Genomic DNA, 15,882 nt, shown 5'->3' with positions numbered 1-15,882 from the left:
TTCGCGTTATCAGTCGCGGATACTGCAGAAGCTTCGTTCTCCGGGCACTCCGAATACGATAATTAACCGACTGCTGTTCAAATGCCCCGACGATATCCTACCGCACGAGACGCAGCTTCGTCCCCTCAGTTTCCGACCCGGCAACAGTTCACGAAGGAAATTCCTTTGCCCAGAATTCCGTCGGCATGGAAGCGCACGCTCGAGTAACATCGATCGAGCAACGCTCGAGCGTCTACGTAGTCGTTCGTGGAGGGGAAAAAAATCGACGCGATAGCTCATATATAAATTAAATCAACATCCTACAACGATAAGAGCGCGAGCTCGCATTGTTCAGTCGAACTGTCGGTTTCCTCGAGCCTCATACTTGCGGTAAGTTTCAAATTATATTTTCTCTCACCTACGCTCCACTATTGATTTAATTAGCCGACACCCTATCGCATGTACATTTGTTCGGCTCGTGTTCCAACACTCGTGGCAGTGCGTGTACCGGAGCAAGCCCCGCAGCAGACCGTCGTCGTTTCTGTCGGCGAGCGGCGCAGATGGGTACTTTTTGACGCGCGCTACCGCGCATGCCCGCAATATCACGAATCTCTTCTTCTTGTACACGTATTTTTTTGTTTACTCGGGCCAGTACAAAAGACGAATAAGTAAATCAATTCTATCACACGAACCCACTGAATTCTTCATTGCTTCGTGCCAGCGTGCTTTATCAAAATTTAACTTATCACACCGATTCTTCGTCTTTCCTGCTCATTGCTCGCATCACGAAGTTTGATAATGGCAAGAGATTTATCACTGCCGAACGTTCCGAAACTCGATGCAACTCGAACATTCGTTGCAGCTTAATGTTTTCATAAATTTCAAAGCTTTATTTAGTGATCCGTTTCGATCAAGCATTTTTCCTCATGCTCGCAGTTTCGGCTGTCAAACGATTCAGAATTATTATCGATGTTTGAGAATATGACGATCGCGCAGTAAGACGAAGTAAGAAGGTTAATCAAAATCGATGTATTTTCGATCATTTTTTTCAACCAAATTTTTCGTCAATTTTGCACAGATTTCAATGCAACAAGACTTCAAATCTTCGCTCCGAATTTGCGCTTCGACCGCCGAGCGAAAATTTTTCATCCGTTCATTTCTTTCGAAATATAATTATAAGATTACTCCGATGGTAGCGAAAAATATTTATTTTGAGAATTTCACAAATTTGCTCTGGCAGACGATTCCTTGTGTCTTACCACTGTAGACACGGTTCAATTTTTATCAAATCGATTGAACAGTGTTAACGAATTTTGCAATCGAAAATTCGATACCGGCGAAGCGACCGATCCATCCTCTCAAAAAACGACTTATTAATTTCAAACATTTCGCTTTTCGACAACGTGTTGAATGAACACTATTATTCCCTCTCGTCTCTGAACCGGGTAAGCTCCCAATTAGCGTAACTCTCCACCACGAACGTCTCCAACTTGAGACCTATAGCATTACAAACGGTTGCGCTGCAAGATTATAACCCGTGGAAACAGTCAAAACTGACGTAACCACTGACTTGCTTAGTGATGCAATCGGATGCAAGTCGAAACTAAAACTCTGAACTCGTTCCAGACTTTTGGCTGGATTTCGTGTTGTGTAAATATAATTGTAAATACAACGGTTAACTCGTGTGCACCAGCCCTCCTGTCCCATTTCCGCCGCCTTTAACGCGACTTGGAATTAAGCCCCAGGACTTGCCTCGGGATCGAACAAGCTTATCAAAATCCTATCAACATTCCGTAACCTGTTCTCACGCTTCTAATGCTACAATCTGCTAATGCCTGACCTAAGCTCTTCCAGCAAGTTACGCCTCGCGGTAATCTCATTCAACAAAATCTTGATACAACATGCGATGCAACATGCTCCTGCGGATGCGTATTTGACGTCGGTCAAATACGTATTCCCTCGACTAAAGCTTGCGCAAGTGCATTTTCGATTTTCCGTTTTGCCTATTGTTTCATTCGGAAGTGCTCGAGAAGCCTCGAAAAATTGACGAAATGGCAGGAGCTTCGGAGAGTCTCGGATCGGAAGTCCTCAAGGACACGGTGCCGATAACTAAGTGGAAAGATTGCGACGACGCGACGAAAGCTCGTCTGGAAGATTTGGCCGACTCGTTCAGCAAGCGGTTCAATGTCAGGCCCGATTTCATCGTTCGAGTACCCGGACGGTGAGTCTTATCGAGCATCATATTCCAATTAAACGCCAATTATGGCTTAGTCCACACTCAATACCGAGCGCCCGTACAACAACCTTCGCAGAGTCAATTTGATAGGCGAGCACATCGATTATTGCGGCTACGCTGTCTGTCCGATGGCGATTGAGCAGCACATGTTGGTCGCAGTCGCTGTCACTGACTCGAAAGAATTTCGATTGGCTAATGTTATGGACGACCTGTATCAGGAATTCGTACACGACGACTTCTCGGATGTTGGGTACGACGTTTTTTTTACAGCAAAATATTTCACGATAAGTATTGAGAAAGCGCGAACATTTGGTTTTAATGATTCATTCGGTATTTCGGTCAAACTCCACCGTTGTCTGGAGAAATATTGCAGAAAGAACTCCGTCGACCGGGCGTCAGCTCGCGAGCGGAAAAATATTTTTTTCGTACAAACGACTCGGCGAAGTGAATCTATATCGTCGTAATGTGAATATATAAACACAGATACAAGTTATTTCTCTGGCTGGCGCGAGGAGTGTATTGTATTGAATGAGTTTGCACAGGAGTCTCCTGTCGTTGGAGGAACAAACGGAGAAGAAAGCTCCCTCGTGGCACAAATATTTCCTTTGTGGTATCAAGGGTGCAATGGAGTTGATGCACAATGAGGACGAAGGATACGCAGATAAAGGAAGCTTTCCTAAGGGAATGTTAGCGACAGTGTGGGGCAACATTCCGGCCAATTCAGGTCTCTCGAGTTCAAGCGCACTCGTCTCGGCTGCCGTTCTCGCTACTACTCACGCGAGTCAGGTAAATAGACTCTTCTCATATTACGTATCTCTCGACAATCACTTTCCCGCCGCGCTATTTCGTTTCCGGTTTTTCGCTCCATTTCAGCATCCGTTCAATTGCCTCAACTTATTCGTATCGCTCCTACCTTAATCGGACTCGTGAAAAAGCCTCGTGCATGCGTTTTCGAAGGCTGAATAAATTTAATTCGCTTCGTAACGATTTTACGTTAAATATCTGATGAAAAATCACATCTTCCGAAATCTTAGCCGGCACTCGTAATTCTCCCCTCGCGACCGTGCGCTTTTTTCCACTCCCATAGGAACGTGAATATTTTTCCGAACCCCTCAAGACCGGAGAACGACGAGGGACGCGCAACGGCAGGGATAGGAGCGATATTCAAATTTGTGGGAAACTCACGTTGGCCCGTGTATCTCGAGGAAAGAGAGAAAAAGCCATAAAAATACGAGGCATCTTGGCTCTTGTACGCGCCTCATCGCCAAATGATCCTCGATGAATAATATTTCTTCGGGAATAAAAATGCGAATTTATGCTTCCTCACTGTCGTCGAGAAAAAAAAGTAGAAAACACACACGCGCGCCCGCGCTTTCGATCCACTCGCTTCAATATCGTTTTATGAGACATTCCACGAAGATGCTCCACCAATATCATTCATGTACAATATTCCAATACGTTTATTATAACGTCGCTATTATCATTATTCCGTAATATCACTATGTCGATATTGGAAATGGTCGGTAATTTTATGTCTCTCAGTGTCGCGTATCGAAGGAGAAGCTAGCAACGGTGAGCGCGCAAGCCGAACGTTATATCGGCACCCAAGGAGGCGGGATGGATCAGGCAATCGCTTTTCTCGCTAAACCAGGTGAGTTTATCGAAACCCCGCTCTTTCGCTCTCCGGCCTCTCTCTTTTTTCCCCCAAAAAGATAATAAAAATGAAAAAAAAAAAGAAGAAGAAGAAACGGAGAAGCCAGTTGAAAAACGTCGCTGCTCGGACCTTTTTGCCAATATTGATCCCATTGAGTAGCCCCGCGAGCTCACGCTCCGGAATGAAGAGTTCACAATCAATCGACTTCTCGTTTCCGTACGGAGTCGCCGAGTCGATTAATACTACGAGCATTTCCTAGCATTGCCAACCCATATCCAAGTTCTCGAACTATTTCAATGCAAACTCACTCGAAACGACCGTGTGATAACATTTCTCAAAGGTACCGCAAAGCTCATCGAGTTCAACCCTTTACGAGCGACTGACGTCAATTTACCACCCTCAACGGTATTCGTGATAGCTCACAGCTTGGCCTGCCACAATAAAGCCTCGAGCGGCGATTTTAACCTTAGAGTCACAGAGTGTCGACTCGCCGCACAGGTATTTTCACTCTTTTCTTTCAGTTCCACCCTCCCTCCCTTCTTTTCCACTGCAATCTACCCCCCTCTGCCGGGATCAACAAACGCCACGTTTCCACTGTTTTTATCTCTCCTTCTCGAACGGATTTTCATTTGAAAGTGAAACTCATATTTGTACGAGTTCACTGTGAGACTCTGGATTCGTTGACGAATTCGAAAGTTTTTCCAACGATGAAATTTTGATATTCTGAGCTCATGATTTCGAAAATGAAAAGTTGAAGCTTTTCCCGTTGATCATCAAAGCCCTCGAATCCCAAAATTATTCCATCATTTCATCATAATTCCCGAGCTACGTACGAATGTGTTGTGCGGGGAGGATGTTAATTAAGTTGATCGGTCTTGAGCACTCGATGAAATCCCATCAACATTTTTTCTCCCACTCAATTGTAGGTAATTGCCAAACTACGAGATGAGAAATGGCAAGACATCGAGAAACTGAGCGACTTGCAGGATAAACTCGTCAAGAGCCACGACGAGATGGCTCGTTTGGTATTGAGCGATTTACACGAGGAGCCGTACAGTCTCGACGAGGTAAAGCCTTCGCCACACACTTACACGTTACATAAATTGGCGCGTTTGACGATTCGGCTTCGACGACGAAGAGCCATTAATTAAAGTACAGAGTCGAGTCTTCGTTCGAACACGCTCATCATTTTTCGTCATTCATGAAATCACACTCGGGACAAGTCCTTGATCAAAAACCCCCGGAGGGGTCAGTCGTTACTTAAAATTTCAGTAATTTCAAAATTTTCTCTCGATTCTCTTTTCTGTTTGCGCGCTCCAATCAGTCCAACTACAAAATTGTACTTTCTTATTCACCATCCTTTCTCTGGGCTTCGAACGACTCGCGAACACTTTTTGACAAACTTGACGAACTGTAATCGAGACTCGAGTGTAGGGAGCATCCAAAAAAGTATCCTCACGCAGACCCGCTTTTCCAACCGTTTTTTCGCAGCTCTGCGAAATACTTGAGACGACGCAGCAAAATCTTGAGAGTAAGTCACTCGTGGTGAGGGATTTCGAGGGTTCCCAACGAGTTTTCAAGCTTAGACAGCGAGCCCTCCACGTCTTCCAAGGTAACGTATAGATACACATAAGGATATATCTCGAATACTTATTGGGGGATGAAAGGAAGAGAAAAAAATCGTTTCGTTGCTTGATTCGACGGGATTTTAGGTCTGCCCTAAAAAATTGACCTTCATCAAGCCTCGACCCGTATCATTAGTCACAGCCTCGGAAATTCTATTAATATGAAAAAATGTCAAAACCAGTTTCTCCCAATATACGTTCATATTCTTAGTTAGATTCTGCGACAAACCCGGAGAAATTGCATCGCCATTGAATTTCTTTGTCCTCGGGAGACCTTTTCCGTTCGTATTATATGAATAAAAATAATTCGTCAACTGATTTCTCCACATTTTTCATACCCAGAAAGGAGGGTTTCATTCGACATTAGTATAATTGAAAAAGCAACGCGCATAGGCTAAGAGACGAGAAAAACCGAGAGCTCCGAAGACAGAAAGCAACAACCCCCACGCCACGCTGTTTCACCATCCTCCATTAAACACCGACCGACATTCATCATTTTTCAGAACTCATTCGCACCACCGATTGAAAAAAAGTGTACGACGAAACAATCGCTCAGAGAAAAACGTCCGCGTCAAATCCAACCGTCATATTCATTTTTATGTTAATATTAACCAAATTTTTCATTACACCCGAGTCACTACGAAATCCGATGAAATGTTGATAAAACGATTACTCCAACGAAGATTGCTATCGCTCCCGATTGGATCGAGCGTGTGATACGTTGTGTGTACTCCATACACACTGTATTGTAATTGTGCCCGGAGCGCTTCATCATATGCTCTCTGACAATGGGACGGTGGGTCGGAGGCGAACGGCGACACAATCAAACCACAACGCTCCCGACAGTTTGTTTTATATGAGGCTTTCTAGCCCTTAACTAACCGTTACAAGAGCCCTGATCCGCTTGAAAGACCAACGGCGAGAATGCGAGTGGACGTTTCATAGTGGATTTGGAGCGATTGATCGTTAACTGAGCTCAAAGTTTTTAGTTCGAGTAACCAAAGGTTTTGTAAAAACGAAATCCGATCGCTTGCGATAAGAAAAAGATGGTAATTCGAGGGAGGAATAAATTGCAATCGTCCACGATATTTTTTGAAGAGATCGCATAATGAGCTACTTTGACGTTTCGATCGGAAATGATTCCGAGAGGTCGAACCCGGCCGGAATATCCCATAGAAACAAACGGAGCGAATAAACACGTGTTCCCATATCGAGGGGTGAAAAATCGGTATCGAGTTCTCGATTGTCATTGTTGCACTCGTATCTTCGTGTCTCCCCTCTCGTACGAATGAACCGAAAGCCTTTTTCCGTCCGGATGTGACATTACGACGAGTAGAACATCGATCCGAGAGCTCGTATCCATTCATCATCCACCGAGCAAATACAAACGAGAGTAGCTAATAGAAATTCTCTTTATGTAACTGCGTTTCGAACTTTTAAAAATGATCGGGAAAAGTTGGATCATTTGAATTTGAAATTGGCACACTTTGCTCGCGATGTACTTGAGCCGAATCAAGCGCTTCCTCCCATGTGAATGTTTACATTGAAATGTTAATAGAAGCTGCAAGAGTATTGACCTTCCGTCGTGTCAGCGAGGACAACGATACGAGCGATATCGAGCGGATTCGTAATCTCGGAAATCTCATGAGCAAAAGTCACACAAGTTTGGATGAACTTTACGAGTGCAGTCATCCATATGTAAACGAGCTTGTACAAATGGCGATGGATTGCGGAGCGATGGGCGCCCGTCTCACCGGTGCTGGGTCAGTCTCCTATTTATTTCTCCTTTTCTCTTCCTATAACAGAGAATTCATTAATTCTTTCAAAGCTTTTCGATTGATCATCGATCGGGACGATAAATCCGAGTTTTTGCTACAGACAAACAAAATACGCGAATAAAAACAGCAGCGAGAAACGGAAGGGAGGAGATGGAATTTATGGTCTTAGCCTCAAGAACATTCATTCCCTTTCTCTCCCTCGATCTCTCTTTTTTTTCGGCATCTCTCACTCTCACTTGAGCGAGCAAGAGAAATATTGTACGTAAAAAAGAACGATTTTTTCCCTCAGTTTGACGTTCGCCTCTTTCGTTCCACGCGTATTTTTCTTTTTTTTTTTTTTGTTTTTCTTACGTTTATCTTTTTTGTATTTTATTGTTTTCTCTGGCAGGTGGGGTGGTTGCGTCGTCGCCATAACGACCAAGAGCGAGGTATCACTATTCGTGAGAGCTCTCAGGGATAAACTGAAGCGGGCACGCGATGTATCGACGGAAGATGAGCTCGATAATCTTGTATTCCCTACGGAACCAAATCGCGGTGCCGATCTCTACGATCTCTCGTAAATCGTCAACTTACTCTCACCTCGCATACACTTTGGCATCCTTTTCTACTGGTGCTTCTTCCCCGTTGAATGGGCCGGTGGCACAAGCGAGACAACAAAAATGAATTACGGAATAAACGGCGTTATGAATGATCTATCAATAAAGATAATAAAAGGGGGGGAATTATTACAGAATAAAAACGGAAAACGTGGCCCCATTTTGTTTTTTAACGTTGAAGTATACGGAAGGAGGGAGAAATCGAGCATTATGATTGTAAGGAAACGGACGTCGGAATGTTCTACGATATACATAAATTGGTAAATTAATGTGCGGATATATGAGAAATAAAAGAAGGTGATTGAAGTAGCCGAAAGCTATGTGTAAGATGAAAATGGTATGGCGCATGCGTTCTCTGCATAGGTCTGAAGGGGCGAGAGAGGTCGGGAGAAGAGTCGCCGCGAGCTACGGGGATATGTCGGGATCGGGTCCTCGGAAAGTGTGAGGAACAGCTACAGGCTGCTGCTGCCGGTGGCTGGTGAGAGTGCAAATCGCCTCGTGGAGCCTCCAGTACGCCACGAGCCATCCTTAGGAACGGACATTAACACGAAGTCACGAGAATCGAGCGAATATATTAATGGATATAGATATAAAGGGACTGATATGACGGAGGATTAAGCAACTTTTCTCCTAACCGCAAAACAATCCACCCTTCGTAAAGACTTGGAAAGATGTTTTAATCGCGTGCCTCGAGTCAAATCCGCTTATATTGATAAACTTTTATATCCGTTCATCTACGCGTACAGCCAACCGAATAAACAGATTTTTTTAAATGTGATTCGCTCAACTACAATTATTTGCTGATACGATAAACGGACGAATTAAAAATGGAGCTGTGGCTGCATCGCGGTGCACCGAATTTGGCGGGAAGTGATTCGACCGAACTCGTCAAAAGTTATACACTCCCGAGATGCTCGCTCGAATCCTTCGATCACGTTGGAACAACGAGATTTTAGTGGTTTTTTTTCTTCTTTTTGCTAAATTGGAGTTCATGGTTGTTCGATATTGACGCTTATTCAGAGCGCGCATCCATGTGCTCTCGGCATGGCACTCATGCAGTCCTGTTGCTGCTGGAGGTCCGTGCGCAGGGGCAGCTTCGCTTGTGCTCTTTACACCGGTGTGAGTAAAAAATATACGACACCCGCATGAACCCCGTTTTATAGTATAAAATAGACTTCGCGAGGTACATCATTTCTACCTCGTATGCCAATCCACGTCCCACTGGGGAGGGGACGGTATTTTTTATACTTTTTGTGCGAGCCTCCGCTCGTACATTTAGTTTCTTTGTTACTGCATTTTTTTCCAAACCAACAATAACGACATTGGACAATGTGCACGAATTTTTCCAACGCTGTTCATCATCCTTTTGTGCAACAGAGCACTTCGGAGCTTTTTAATTGCGATCTCGGTCGAAATATGAACGACGAATCGACAGAGATAATACAGAGAATTATTCTCGTATGAGCCATCACTCGCGATCTTCATAGTCCTATTAAGTTTTAATGAGCTCACCTTTTTTCGTATAATTAGAGTTGTTCCGACGTTTTGTCTCAAATTGGTCGACGCGCGGAGCATCTCCTTTGTACAAGAAAGGTGAGGAATATTTGGCACCAAATTATCTCCCGAGAGTGACGTAACGATCCCGCTGACACGTCCAAGTCTCAGATCGTGTTCCCGCATATTGCGTAAATATCCTGAAAACTTGATTCATTAATAATCAAACTTGAGCTTAAACCGGTGTTCGATTAAAACGTAATTTACGATCTATCAGCCGAGTTGTTTGAGAGTAAATTGGAGGCCTGAAATTGGTCGTCCATCAAATTTTCATACAACTTTTCTGTGCTCGATGTTGGAGCTCTTTTTATATTAAAGGGTTCGAGAACTCATGAGGGTGAGCTCGAGTCTTCTGGATCGATAAATAAAATACAAATATGCATCCTCTCGGAAGAGTCGAAGAGCGAAGTTACCGGAATAAAAGCTATGAATGTAAAAACATAAAAATTCTCACCGCCTCTCGTCGCGAAGCCAGCATTCTAACAACTTTTGTTGTCCGACTGTTGCGCGTGAGTCATTCCGGACAACGTCAAATTCCGAGTACTTCAAGCAGAGGAAGAATTCTCATTTTCTCATGAGGTTGCGTCGAATTTCGCTCAAGTTTTTCCTCCGAGTCTCGGCAAAATAAATATCAGGTTGCCCTTTTACGTGTTCTCTCCGTCGTCCACCGCATTCGATCTTCTTCGCCAAATGGAAGCTGTGCAAAAGAGCACCAAATATATCAAGATCCTAAGAAAAATACCTCGGCTCCTCGTGCCCGAGGCCAATAAGGTTGTTTCCTCTTACTTCACTCTATTTGAACTTTATTATCGTGTAAATATTTATTTTACTCCTCCCACTCCCTCACCGGGTAATGGGAAACGTTCTTTAAAAATCCAGGAAAAATGTTGACACTCCTCCTCAAATTATATCACCGTAAAAGCTTTTAACCACCTGCTTCCAAATAAAAAACGAGGAAAAAAATGTCGCATTGAGGATTTGTTTTCTTTTGCAAATGCGTCAATAAACCTCCGTGAAATTGAATTGTAATTACGATTTTTCAAGGCAAAACCGAGAAGAAAATTCCTTCTGACTCGATCCCCCTCTCCTAGTCAATTAAAAACTTTGGGCTCCTCAAATATCCCACTACTTTTATCCATTTTTTTTCTACGCCTCAATAAATCGTTGATAAAGAAAAAATGGTGTAACTTGTTGCGACAGGGCGGTTCGTGTTTCAATTGAATTTTCGTGTCCACTTTGTTCCTCAAAGTGACGTCCACGATAGACACTCTCGGGTCTAGGCGTAAGGCAGGGAGGTGGCAAGATCAAGTTGGGGAAAAGAAAAATCCTTGGGATATCGAATAACGAAGGGCGACCAGACGAACGAGGGTGTCAAATGAGCCTCTCTCCATGGGAAATTTATCTCGTGGGCGTCACTCATTCTTTTATTTATGTATTAATATGATTCATCTACACTTTGATCATTTCATTCAATTGAGGATATTGAATGAGTTCAAGTTTTTTGCTCGAGGTCTTTCGGTTAACATTTCTTTTACAAACTTGAAACTTGGTGCAAACCGCATATTTCGCGAAACACATTTAATTACTCCCGACCATCATTTCCGTCGGAAATTTTCTGCACCCGCACCGGATTCCGACCCAATTTCGTACCTGCCATTTCGCCATTGTCTTCTTGACAGTCGACGCTGAAGACTGCATTACAAAACATTATTCTATGAATAATTCAAGCATCAATGTCGGAGCAAAAATTTCGAAAACGAACAATTCAACAGTAGGAACAATGCGCTGGACTGAAATCTCGTTTCATTATTATTATTATTAATAATCATAACGAAAACCCATCCGCGCGGTGGAAAAAAACACCCGAATCAGGACGCGGCTACCTCGACGATTCTACGCATAGGATCTTCTCATCCCCGTATTTGCTCTTCCCCTGTTTACATTCAAAGACGAATTTATGGCTATAAATATACTGCAACGACACTGAACTCTATATAGAGAGAAAGAGAGCGAAAGTTTATTTATGATTTGAATTATAAATTGCAGGTTTATTTCGTGCTGTTGGCCATTACGACAGGAACAGTGCTGAAGGATGAGCACGAGTACATGCTGGGCAATCGTTCGCTTCCAGAATCGATGAGTTTTCTAGAGCCAGAAAATATGTCACGCGGTGAGTGGTCGATGGAGAGCGAGTGAGAGAGAAGAGTGTATGAAGCAATAACGCTGCATGTGAACGCGTGGGGAGAGTTGAAAAAAGGAGTGACGTTGAGTTTCTCAATCTCGTGTTTTCAGTGACAGTGGGATTTTACGTCGGTCTATTTGTATGCTCGTGTTCCGGAGTAATCTCAAGCCTGCTATTGCTCATCGGATTATTCAAGGTATTGTCTTCGGGGGTGATGCTCGGTCGGAGAACTGAAATAGAGATGCGCGTTCGCGAATGGAACGCTGCCCGATGTTCCGTACAATTTCCAAATTCCCACGGGAATGCGTGTATTGAACGAAATTCATTTTTATCCGTCTTCTCATTCTCGGATAAAGAAAAAATAATGAATAATCGATGGTTCCTAACGTACTCGACGGAGCACAAGGCCGTTACGGAAGCGTATGATTCTCCGATTCCTATTTTCCCCCGAGCAATCGAATCACATCGCTTTTATTAATATTTTCTCATATTATGTTCTTTCATCCGCTCCCTGACATTTCTCCTCGGCGAAGAATCATGCCAATCCTACAATTTGGATACTCAACGATTCGGAAATGACGCGCTGATAACCGAGCAAAGCGGAGAGAGAGAGAGCATAACAAGAATGACGATAAGAACTGACTGGATTATACGAGGGAAAAATGTGTTTTTTCACGGCAGAGATGCGGATGCCCGTAAGCCGATTAAATCTCGGTGCTCGGGTCGATTTTAAACGAGAAATATAAAAGGCATCGACGTAGCTATGGCTCGGCTCTTTGTCCCAATTGCAAAATGCTCGTAATTTTGTGTTTGGTGTATAGACTGCCGACACTCCCAGATTCAATTCGAAACGCAATGGCTTCGTAAAACTCGCGGGGACTCGCTCTCTGCAAGGTATTCTCCTTTGAATGAAATGCAATCAATCCCGACTCTGCGTCATCCCCTCCAGCTTTCGACCCTCTCCGTCCCTCCGCGCGTGACTTAATTACAACACGCTTGTTGACTCGTGAACGATGATACCAACGAGTTAGCTGGATTCCTCGCCGTCCGACTATCTTTTTTACTCGTCGCTCGCATCCCTGTCATCCACTCAATTTTAAAATCGCATCGATCCACGCTCTCCATCGTTGTCGATCGTATGCCTTTGGCTGATCAGCATCGACGAATCACTCTTCATACCCTGAACGTTGCTCGCGCGATGATGATCAATCTGCGAAAAAATGTTTAGCCAATATTTTGTCATTGTGCACAGAATGTTGAGTCGTCAAGAGTAAAACACGGTTCGATGGGATATCCGGGAACATGCGTTTATGTACGTCGTCGATTTACATTTTTCCCGGGTGTGGAGCCTGAGCGGTTCATCGATAAACGAATAATACGTTAACTTATATTCTCATGCGATCGAGAGTGACACAAAAATCAATTTTCTCTAGACTGGGAGCACTGCGATTACTAAAAAGTTAGAAAATCAACCAGTCGAGGATGAAATACGATCCGAATCTCGAAAGAAAAAAAAATCTCCAATAACAATTACTCGCAGGTCGGGAAGACTCGTCGTTTGACTTGAAACACTGGAGACGTTTCCGCCTGCGAGTAACAGCCGCGCGAGAGAGTTCGTTCGATGCACTTGTTTTTTCCGGTTTCTTTTAGAGACATTCGCGCCCTCGGATTTCGACTTATTTCAACCTTTTCAGATTTTATTCCGTTTTTAATTAATTACTCTCATTTGTATAATGAAACTCCGCGATCTCGAGATACTCTCGCATCAAAACAAAACAGAGTTGTTCAAAATGGGTGAGAAAAAAGTTGGACCGAGGGGGATTTCACTTTTCATTACACAACACCGCTCGTTGCGCCATCATTTTTCACTTATTTTGCAATTGGAAAACTGGATAACGGGGGAGGGATTAATCAGTTATTAGCGGGGTTTATTTCCAGGATCGCCGTCGCTATTTATTGCCGTGGCTCGTTAACGTCGCGGCGTGCAGTTTGATCGACGTTCTTCACACCTTTTACCTCTTCGGTTCGGTAAGTCACGATCAATAAATTAAAATAAAAAAGAAAATATCACTTTGCTGGAGCGCGCGAGAACGCACACAAAAAATGATATAAAAATTGCTAATTCATGGCAACAGGTGAGTTTGTGGTATAAATAATGGTGTATGAGGAGGGAATCGTTAAAATCTCGGGTGTACGAACCTCTTTGTATCAATCAAGAAATAATTCGTCTCGAGCCCGTTTGGTTCAGTGAATAATGAATTTTCTCTTTGTTGAACAATCCGACGGACGAGCGGGCTGCATTCTTTTTATAGCGAACGAATTCGATCACGGACGAGTTGGCAAAAATATCAAACGGTTTACCGTTCAATCGATTAAATGCATTTCGTTTTTTTTCCTCAGAGTGCAAACTTTCTGTTTTCAGCAAGGCTTCGTACCAATCACCGCGCTTATGTACACGCTGAACTTTTTTCTACTCTGCTTAAACGTGAGTGTGCACCGGAAGAATTATTGTTTTTCACACGTTTTTACGATCGGATAATTACGTTGCTCAATGGGCATTTTCATTAATAATATACTTGAAGGGGTCATGCTCCATCGGGCTATTTGAAAAATCGTTTTTATTATTAGTACTCGATGGCCGTTATAGCAGTCGCCGCTCTCTCAACAACGAACCCTTTGTTATGATTCTACGAAGCTTTTTGTGGTTATAACGTCTTGAGTCGTTGCGCGTTGTGTTTGCTCACGTAAACGCTCTATTATAATAAACGTTTATTCTATTTTCACTTCCTCCGCGTGCTCTTTTCGACTTTTATATCTTTAAAAAGCACCATCAAAAAAGAAAAACAGTCTGAAATATAGATGAGAAAGGGACACGAAAACACTGTTTACAGATTTATTCTTTGCTGTGCGTCGTGTCGCAGTACCAGGAATACGTTGCGGGCCGAGGCCGTGCGATAGACGACTGCGAGAATCAGGTATGCACAAAGTTGTACGAAGCAGCAGCAGCAGCACTTGAATTTTTCATTTCCATTTGCTTTCCAACTCAGCCAAAAGTAAAACAAGATTTGCAGCCCGACATAATGCTGTTAACATTAATAAAACGTGTCGATTGCCCGTTCGGAGGGAGACGATCCGATCACGCGCGCGCGTTTATAGTGGAATAGAAAACATAAAAAAACACTTTCAGGTACCTGTAATACGATATGCAACACAGCCGACGACCACCACAGCAACCTCGTGCCTGAGTTCGAGGCGGGCTTTAACGGTGAGCGGAGAAACAAAAGGCGTAAGCGCAACCGGAACAACATCCGCAAGCAGCCCGTCTCAAAGTCCAACGGTTCAGCAAAACAATCGAACGATCATGTCGCTTCTTGATAAGAGTTTGGCGCCGAGCGGTTCAAAAAGTGCGAGAATAAAACACGTGCAATTCCCGGATCAGAAGCGCGATAGTATCTCGAATCAAGGCACGGTATCGACAGGTAAAAAAAAATAATTAAATACATATCGAAAAACGAAGGAAAAACAAAGTGAAGAAGCGAATGAGACTCTTCCGAATTCGGCTTTTCGGACATTTTTAGACGAAGTCAGCGCCACCAACCCACCAACATTTTCGGTACACAAAGAAATCGGAAGAACGGGTTCTCCTTCTCCACTCCTGCCAACTCCCAATGTGTAGAGGGCGCCGTCGTCAATAATCATCTCAATCGGAACACAGAAAGAACCGATCAAGCGGAATCTCGATACTATATAAAGGACCTTATAAGTTTTGTGGAAAGATCCGCCAGCCCCATTTCCGCTCGAATGAAAAAAGACTTCGGTTATCTGTCTCACTGACACATATGGATGAAATAATACGCTATTCCCAACCCTCGCAATCCCCGCCGTCGTCCCTCCATCGCCCACCCTCGTCGCTTCCTTGCGAATAACCCTTCATCGATCGGTATATAACCGAAAAACCATCGATGTCCCTTGTACAGTCGCATACTCAAAATGTATAATAATAATAATATATACGGAAATCACAATCACTACCGGTTTTCCTTTTTCGAATTGTCATTTTCACAAAGTTTCAATAAAATGTATATCGTTATAAAATATGAGAACGTATAAAAATCAGTCAACATTATTGTCATAACCCTGGATTGTTTTTTCCATTGCTCGTCAAATTTAATGCACGCTAATTCCAACTCGGATGAAAAATGAAAGAAATTCGATTATCCGTAGACTTTATTTAAAAACGAGGCTAAGCATTTTTCAATAATTTCATTTGCTCATATT

At 43.4% G+C, this 15,882-nt stretch overlaps 2 protein-coding genes and 1 long non-coding RNA gene across 5 annotated transcripts; 2 read left to right on the top strand and 1 right to left on the bottom strand.

The window, feature by feature from the left end:
- The first annotated feature begins 230 nt into the window (after positions 1-230).
- On the top strand, positions 231-8,184 carry Galk (N-acetylgalactosamine kinase). 2 transcript variants are annotated; one of them, XM_043430823.1, is made up of 10 exons: positions 231-369; positions 2,002-2,200; positions 2,292-2,465; positions 2,758-3,001; positions 3,758-3,866; positions 4,210-4,367; positions 4,796-4,936; positions 5,361-5,481; positions 7,053-7,257; positions 7,661-8,184. In XM_043430823.1, exons 2-10 carry the CDS (start codon positions 2,031-2,033, stop codon positions 7,830-7,832), a joined length of 1,494 nt encoding a protein of 497 aa, XP_043286758.1. In that variant the 5' UTR covers positions 231-369; positions 2,002-2,030; the 3' UTR covers positions 7,833-8,184. The 2 variants fall into 2 exon arrangements, with proteins under 2 accessions (XP_043286758.1, XP_043286757.1); XM_043430822.1 differs by lacking the exon at positions 231-369 and adding an exon at positions 906-984.
- LOC122417375 (uncharacterized) lies at positions 6,893-14,926 on the bottom strand. 2 transcript variants are annotated; one of them, XR_006262280.1, is made up of 4 exons: positions 14,796-14,926; positions 9,877-12,814; positions 9,381-9,562; positions 6,893-7,290 (listed from the first exon to the last, which is right to left on the bottom strand). It is a non-coding gene; the product is annotated as an uncharacterized lncRNA (long non-coding RNA). The 2 variants fall into 2 exon arrangements; XR_006262279.1 differs by lacking the exon at positions 14,796-14,926 and adding an exon at positions 13,804-14,573.
- LOC122417373 (uncharacterized) lies at positions 7,987-15,701 on the top strand. Its single transcript, XM_043430829.1, has 9 exons — positions 7,987-8,128; positions 8,232-8,987; positions 11,469-11,592; positions 11,715-11,800; positions 13,543-13,632; positions 14,027-14,089; positions 14,496-14,579; positions 14,792-15,083; positions 15,183-15,701. Exons 2-9 carry the CDS (start codon positions 8,913-8,915, stop codon positions 15,278-15,280), a joined length of 912 nt encoding a protein of 303 aa, XP_043286764.1. The 5' UTR covers positions 7,987-8,128; positions 8,232-8,912; the 3' UTR covers positions 15,281-15,701.
- The last annotated feature ends 181 nt before the right edge of the window (positions 15,702-15,882 follow it).

This window comes from Venturia canescens, chromosome 10 (genome assembly GCF_019457755.1).
Source record: "Venturia canescens isolate UGA chromosome 10, ASM1945775v1, whole genome shotgun sequence".
In the NCBI taxonomy this organism is placed as follows: Eukaryota; Metazoa; Arthropoda; class Insecta; order Hymenoptera; family Ichneumonidae; genus Venturia; species Venturia canescens.
The sequence above is the reverse complement of the archived record's forward strand: the minus strand, read 5'-3'. Positions and strand labels throughout refer to the sequence as shown.

Bases quoted from the DNA above. Each gene is read 5' to 3' on its own strand.
- Galk (XM_043430822.1), top strand. The intron at 4,937-5,360 runs GTAAAGCCTTCG...GTTTTTTCGCAG, and splicing joins AGCCGTACAGTCTCGACGAG to CTCTGCGAAATACTTGAGAC. The intron at 7,258-7,660 runs GTCAGTCTCCTA...TTTCTCTGGCAG, and splicing joins GCCCGTCTCACCGGTGCTGG to GTGGGGTGGTTGCGTCGTCG.
- LOC122417373 (XM_043430829.1), top strand. From the start codon at position 8,913: ATGGCACTCATGCAGTCCTGTTGCTGCTGGAGGTCCGTGCGCAGGGGC. The intron at 14,090-14,495 runs GTGAGTGTGCAC...CACTGTTTACAG, and splicing joins TTTTTCTACTCTGCTTAAAC to ATTTATTCTTTGCTGTGCGT. The intron at 14,580-14,791 runs GTATGCACAAAG...AAACACTTTCAG, and splicing joins TAGACGACTGCGAGAATCAG to GTACCTGTAATACGATATGC.